Consider the following 6,963-nt stretch of genomic DNA (forward strand, 5'->3'; position numbering starts at 1 on the left):
GCTGCCTAGCTGCCCCCCCCCCCCATCTCTCTCTTTTCTAGTCCAGAATCCCTTCTGAGGAGAGCAGTATGGCTTTTCAGTGGTCTCTTCTTCTGATCTTCTAGACAGGAATCAGTCTCCTTTAAAGGAGAGTCAGTATGCCAGAAATAAAAACAATTCATGCCTCCCTGTGAGCTGTATTTAGACAATCCTACGTGGCCATACACAAAACCCACGTGAGCAACATACCTACCCTGTACACTTGGCGACATGCCTGTGATTTCATTTTTATTAGGATTAATGTCCGGAAAAAGAGCTAAGCTAGTTTGTGTAGCAAGAGTAAATAGATAAAGATGGAGAGCCTAAGTCAGGAGCTGGTGTTCCCTAAATAAATATGCAGAAGACCAGAAAGAGGAATCTAGTTTGGGACTGGTCTTATATTGGAGGCTTTATGGGCGATCATACTGATTATGTGACCCCTTATCAACTTGTTTAACTACTCAGCGCCCCCAGGCAACTCTCCAAGGCTATTACCCAGAAGGTGCGATTTACTTCGGTAATGGAAGTTCCCGGATCTAAGAGTTTCCCAAGTCAGTGAAATCACAGACTCAGTGCCTGCCCCTCTCCTAAAGAAACGAAATAGGATGATTTCCATAGTCCCTCAAGTGTATTTTCTAGCAAATCAGCTCAGAAGGGGGATATCTTCTTCTCTCCCTTCTGCCAAACCCCCATCCTGAGAATGAGGTAGTGTTTGGGCAAATGATCCTTCTGGGCTATTGAGCTAAATGTTAATATGTTGGTTCTTGCAATATTTGTAAATACCCCTTTGTAAATGCTCTCTACTGTTAAATGACTAGGAAAAAAAAAAAAGAGGCAGGGGTTGCCGGGAAGGGAAAACAACCCCAGAACCGTTATAACGCCCAACGGCCACAGCCAGCGCTTCATCTGCAATCTCTGACTATCCCGGCTGTGGCCAGGATTCGTTTCCCGAGATGTGGTTTGAAATTCTGCCCGGACTGGCCATTATGGGAGGTTGCCTGATGATCCCGGGGATTAGCACCATGATCATCCATAAGTACTGCAATGGGGGCAAGGAGAAGAGAATTGCCCGCAATCATTACCAGTGGAGTGTAATGGAAAGGGACAGGCGGCTCTCCGGAACTAATCGTTATTATGAAACGAAGGGGTTGGAGAACATCAAGGAGGAATAACTGGCCCCTTGATGCCTACCATCCTGACTGTGAAAAGGTTATACGATATTGTGAATGGGGCACATTAAAGACAAACTTTAAAAAATTACTTTGTACTTGAGTATAGATTTTCTGTTAATTTACTCAGGTACATGCTTTTTTCTCTAGGAGAATGTAAGTTCCTTGAGGGCCAGGGATTTTTTTGTTTGTTTGTTTTATATCCCCATTGCCTTAGGTCAGTGCCAAAAGATTTAATTAAATGAATGGAACTGATCTGAAATGGTTTGTAGGTCATGATGAACTCTAATTTAAAAAGAGCACTAGACTTAAGAAAATCACATATTGGCATTATCTATGCTAGGTTGTATTTTTATTTATTTTGGTAAATATTTTCCAAATATATTTTATCTGCTTAGCTGAAATGGGAATGTACAATGAAGCCTGTTAACTGGGTGTTAGATACCTCTAGTTAGGATGCTGACAAGTTCAGGGACTTGCCCAGGAACCCTGAGCCAGCACCCGGTTTTAGACCAAGATCTTCCTGTCTACCAGGGCTTCCTGGCTCTAATGATAACTTCCTGCTTCTCTGTATCTTATTACACTGCTTGTCATTCAGCTTAACTCATTAGCTAAAACAGTTCTGATTGTGTGTTTTCTTTTTTTAACCCTTAACCTTCCCTTTTAGAATCAATATTGTATAATGCTTTCAAGACAGAAGAGTGGAAAGGACTAGGCAATGGGGATTAAGTGACTTATTTGAAGTCATACAGCTAGGAAGTGTTTGAGACCCAGGATCTCCAGTGTAGCTCCACTGAGCCACCTAATTGTTCCCTCTGATTGTGTTTTAATAAAATGTGATCCAGCTTCTATCTTCTAAAAAGCTTCTTTCCTATAATGATCACCTGAACAATTGGGATAAGCAAATTTTCAAAAGAGCAGGTTAGTTCTTTTGGCTGTGTAGATCTAAATGGAACAGTGATATGTTAATTAACTTCTGCCATAAGGTGTCTTGATAAAAGTAGTAATCTTGTTCTCTGGAGTTTTAAATAGCTCTAGGGCTATGGAGAATTGTAAATGCCTGGAAAATCCTGCAGGATTGAGATAAACAAGGTGATTTTGAGTCAGTTCTTGTACAGTCTCTGAGAAGAGTCAATGATAAAGTTTTTAGTGATGTTGGTATCTGGATCTGGACAGCTAGTTGTGTGGAGGCTTGACTTTCTTCTAGGTTAATTAAAGGAGAAACTAGGTAGGCTTGATACACTGAAGCATTCCATGGACTAGTAGTTATTTTGATTTTCTTCTGATAAAGGCACTGTTAGCATATTTTGTATGACCTCTTAGAAAATGGCTTTAAGGAAGCATGAACGGAGTTTGTTGGATGCCCAAAGAAACCACAGTTCATGTCTGGAGCAAGTCAGTTAATAGCCCTACCCACTTTGTCTTTTAGGGTATAAATTGCAGGGCAGAGATCACTTGAGTTCTTATGGTAACCTTGAACAGAGAATTGCCCATGTTTAGGCATCAGGGAATGTTTTGGGACCCTACCCAGGCTAGATGTTTTATAAAAGTCCAGCTAAAAATCATTGCAGTTGTCAAGGCTGATTCTGACTTGGAAGATTGACATTATTTTTAAAAAGTATATTTGGACCTGATCAACTGCCCCACACCTTATAAATAGACAAAACAGTGTCTATCTATTGTCTCTGACAGTTTCTTCAGGCTCCCTGCCAAGAAAACCCCAAGTGGGGGTCATGAAGAATCAGATATGATAGGGAAATGACTAAACAAGAATAAAGTCTTAGCAATGATAAGAGCACAATTCAGGATCTTTTGGGTCTGGGACACTGAACCTCTGCTCTCATAAGTGGTTCCTTTGTTCTGGACCCACACAGACTAACTAGGTCCAGTCCTAGGGAATCTGTTTTTATTAATTATGTGACTTTGAAGTTATTAAACCTCTAGAGGTCTTGGTTTCTTTATGCCACAAATTAGGGGGAAATTAGAGTGCTAGGCACTATGTCAAGTGCTGGCAAGAAAACGAAAGAGTGGAAACGGCCCTTGTCCTTGAGGGGCTTATATTCTAATGGTGGACACTAGATCTCTGAGGTTCATTCCCTCTGCTATGAATGCACTCTTTCCTAGTATTTATGATTCTATAGATAGCAGTAGTACATCCATATCATGGATGTGTTTAGATTTGTAGATGAGTTAAATCGTGCCCAGATTACAACATGCATTTGGACTGACAGTTCATTAGATTAGTTCACACACACACACGCGCGCACACACACACACACACACACACACACGCCTACCATTTCTCCTTCCTTCCTCTCCTCCTTCCTCTCCTCCTTCCTCTCCTCCTCCCCTCCTTCCCTCTTTCCTTCCTTCCTTCCTTCCTTCCTTCCTTCCTTCCTTCCTTCCTTCCTTCCTTCCTTCCTTCCTTCCTTCCTTGTCTTGGTATCTTTGTATCTCACTTTCTGTCTCTTTCTCATCTTCTGGGTAGGCACACAGGCACCATAAACAGCCAATGAGCCAGGAGCAGAATGGAATAGGAGGAAGAGAATGGGCTGGATTATATTTGGGAAACTGTACAGTATTTCAATTATTCTGAACTTCTCACTGCTGTACTATCCCACTTAAAAAAAAAATCCATGTTCGTTCTTCCAACAATGCTAGATAAGTAAGAATAATAGATTGCCATGATCTCAGGAGAATCACAATTTCAGGTGCCTCAAACAATAATAGATAGATGAATAGTTGTTGCGAGTATACTGTAGCATATTTACAATGATAATGTACATTACAAAGTGGTATAAATGCACACAAGACTAAAGGCTGAGGAGAGAAGATCATGGACCAAGAAGAAAGGAAAACAGACGGACAGCCCAAGTGTCCCCAATATGTGGAAATAACCAGGGAGAATTCTCCAGGGCATTGGGTGAATTCTTTGAGCAGGATTCATGGGGAATATATATATATATATATAATATATATATATATATATATATATATGAACCAGAATAATGTAGAGAACCACATATCTTTAGTGGAATAGGTAGTGTCTGCAATGAAATTATAAAATAAATGCAAATGTTGAACTTTCTATATGATGCCATGTAGGATGAACAGGGGTAGAACAAACAGGTCATTGACAAAGCTGACCTTTCTATTTCTTGGTGAAGCCAAGTGCCTGACTTATTGTTGAAGGAACCTAGTACTTTAAGAGGACTTTAAGTCCCCTTCTTGGCTGGTGAGTGGGAAGAAATGATGATTCAGTGGTCTTTTAAATTGTGACCCCACCCCAAATTCTCTCTTTTCCAGTTTAGGAAATTGTCAGGATTGTTTCACAGACACTTCTCATGAAGGATGGGTGAATTGAGGGTTGTTTTTGTCCCCTATCTCAACTGCAAGGAGACCATGAATCTATTGTACACATTCTGGCTAGGAAAACTTGAATTTAGGTTTTGGTCTTTCCATTCTGTATTCCCCCCCCCCCCCAATTACGTGCTATAGGCAGCTAGGTGGCCCAGTGAAAGCCAGGTCTGGAGTCAGGAAGGCATGAGATCAAATCCATATTCAGATACTTTCTAGCTATGTGACCCTGGGAAAGATACTTAGCCTTCTTTAACTTAGTTTCCTCCTCTATAAAATGAGCTAGAGAAAGAAATGACAAAGGAAACCAATATCTTTGCCAAGAAAACCCCAAATGGGTTCACAAAGAATCAGACTTGACTAGAATAATTGAGTAACAGCAGCAGTCTTGTGCTAACTTGTGTCTGAACTAAGATGGGTGTATCCAGGCATGGTCCTTTGAATTCACGAAATCTAGAGGTCCTTGGTTCTTTCTGGTTTGAGCTGACTGACAGTAAGAGGAGGTATTCCTTGCAACTGCTCTAGTGATCTAGAAAAAGGCCACCACCAATAAGAGGAAAGAGCTCAATTAATGATTGACTTACCAGAGGATCTTGTCTTGGAAGTCAAGAAGTGTTTCTTAAGTACATATGCAGAAGGCTCTTTGAATGTTTTAGCAGCGGTTTACTCCCAGGAATATAAAAAAAAAATCAATTCAAGAGCTCCCAGGCCAAAGAGAAAATACTACAAGTAGCAGGAAAGAAACAATTTGACTACCTTACAACTAGAGTCAGGATTACATAGGACTTCACAGCCTCCACATTAAATGACTGGTAGGCTTGGAACATGATATTCCAGGAGGCAAGAGAACTAGGTTTATAACCCAGAATCACAAACTCAGTAAATGAGTATATTTCAGGGGAAAAATGATCACTTAATAAAATATAAGGTTTTCAAGCATTCCTGATCAAAAGAACAGATTGAAACAGAAAATGTGATGTCCAAATACAAGACTTAAGACAATCATAAAAAAAAGATAAATAAGAGAAAACTTAAGAGACTCAATAAGGTTAAACTGTTTGTATTCTTACATGGAAACATGGTATTTGTAACTTAAAATTTTTATCAGTTTTAGAGCAGTTAGAAGAAGTATATATAGACAGAAAGTGATAGAGTAAGTCAGTTAGGATGACGTGATATGCAAAAAATTAGGTAGTAAAAAGGGGGATTGCACTGAGAGAAAAGGGAAGGGAGAGGTAGAAAGGGGTAAATGAAGTATCTCACCTACAAAGGCATAGAAAACCATTATAGTGGGTGGGGAAATGAGGATGGTGACAGGCAATACTTAAACCTTACTCTCATTGTAATTGGTTCAGAGAGGGAATAATCATTTGGATATCCTTTAGAAAGGCAGGAGGTAATTAAGACAAAGGGAGGGAGTAATAGAAAGAGGTGGGGAGTAGGGGTGGTAATTAAAAGCAAAACACTCATGAGGAGAGACAGAGTGAAAGAAGATAAAGAGTAGTATCAAAAGGAATATGGAGGGGACTACACAGTTGGTAATCATAAATGTGAATGTGAATGGGATAAACTCACCCATAAAAAGGAAGCAGATAGCAAAGTGGATTAAAAACCAGAATTCTATGATATAGTTTATAAGCAACTCATTTGAGGCACGGAGACACACAAAATAAAGGTAAGGGGCTAGAGCAGAATTTATTGTTCATTATCTGAAGCTAAAAAAAAATAGCAGGAAGAGCAATCATGATCACAGACAAAGCTAAAGGAAAAATAGCCCTAATTAAAAGAGGTAAGGAAGGAAATTACATCTTGCTAAAAGGTGCCATAGATAATGAAGTAATATTGAAACTAATCATATATGCTTCAAATGGTTCGCCTCCAAGTTTTTAAAGGATAAGTTAAATTAGCTTCAGGAAGTAATAGATGGTATAGCTTTATTAGTGGGGGATTTCAATGTCCCCTTTCAGATATAGATAAATTGAACCAAAAAATTAACATGAAAGAAGTGAAAGAAATTTTAGATAAGTTATAACTAAAATATCTCTGGAGAAAATTGAATGGGAATAGAAGGGAATATACCTTCTTTTCAGCAGTACATGGAACCTATGCAAAAATTGATCATGTATTAGGACATGAAAACTTTACAAATGTAGAAAAGCAGAAATAATAAATGTATCCTTTTCAGATCATAACACAATAAAAGGTGTAATAAGTAAATAGAAACATAATTTGACTTAGAAAAACACAAATTAACATTGCATTATACTGCAATTATTATTTATTTTGTTATACATTTCCCAATTATATTTTAATATGCTTCCAGGGTACTCAGAAATTTTACAGTCAGATTGATACCTCTGGTTTTAAGTATTAATCATTCTGTAGAGTAGAAAAATGGAATTACTACTTGCTTACATTT

General features: G+C 38.8%; 1 protein-coding gene across 1 annotated transcript; it reads left to right on the forward strand.

Moving 5' to 3' along the window:
• Positions 1-869: 869 nt before the first annotated feature.
• On the forward strand, positions 870-1,278 carry LOC100029657 (NADH dehydrogenase [ubiquinone] 1 alpha subcomplex subunit 1-like). The gene has a single exon (XM_056820865.1). The coding sequence runs from the start codon at positions 972-974 to the stop codon at positions 1,188-1,190; it is 219 nt and encodes a 72-aa protein (XP_056676843.1). The 5' UTR covers positions 870-971; the 3' UTR covers positions 1,191-1,278.
• Positions 1,279-6,963: the final 5,685 nt, after the last annotated feature.

The sequence above is a fragment of the Monodelphis domestica genome, chromosome 3 (genome assembly GCF_027887165.1).
Source record: "Monodelphis domestica isolate mMonDom1 chromosome 3, mMonDom1.pri, whole genome shotgun sequence".
Lineage (NCBI taxonomy): Eukaryota > Metazoa > Chordata > Mammalia > Didelphimorphia > Didelphidae > Monodelphis > Monodelphis domestica.

What these genes read in the sequence shown, in the direction of transcription:
- LOC100029657 (XM_056820865.1), top strand. Translation starts at nt 972, where the DNA reads ATGTGGTTTGAAATTCTGCCCGGACTGGCCATTATGGGAGGTTGCCTG.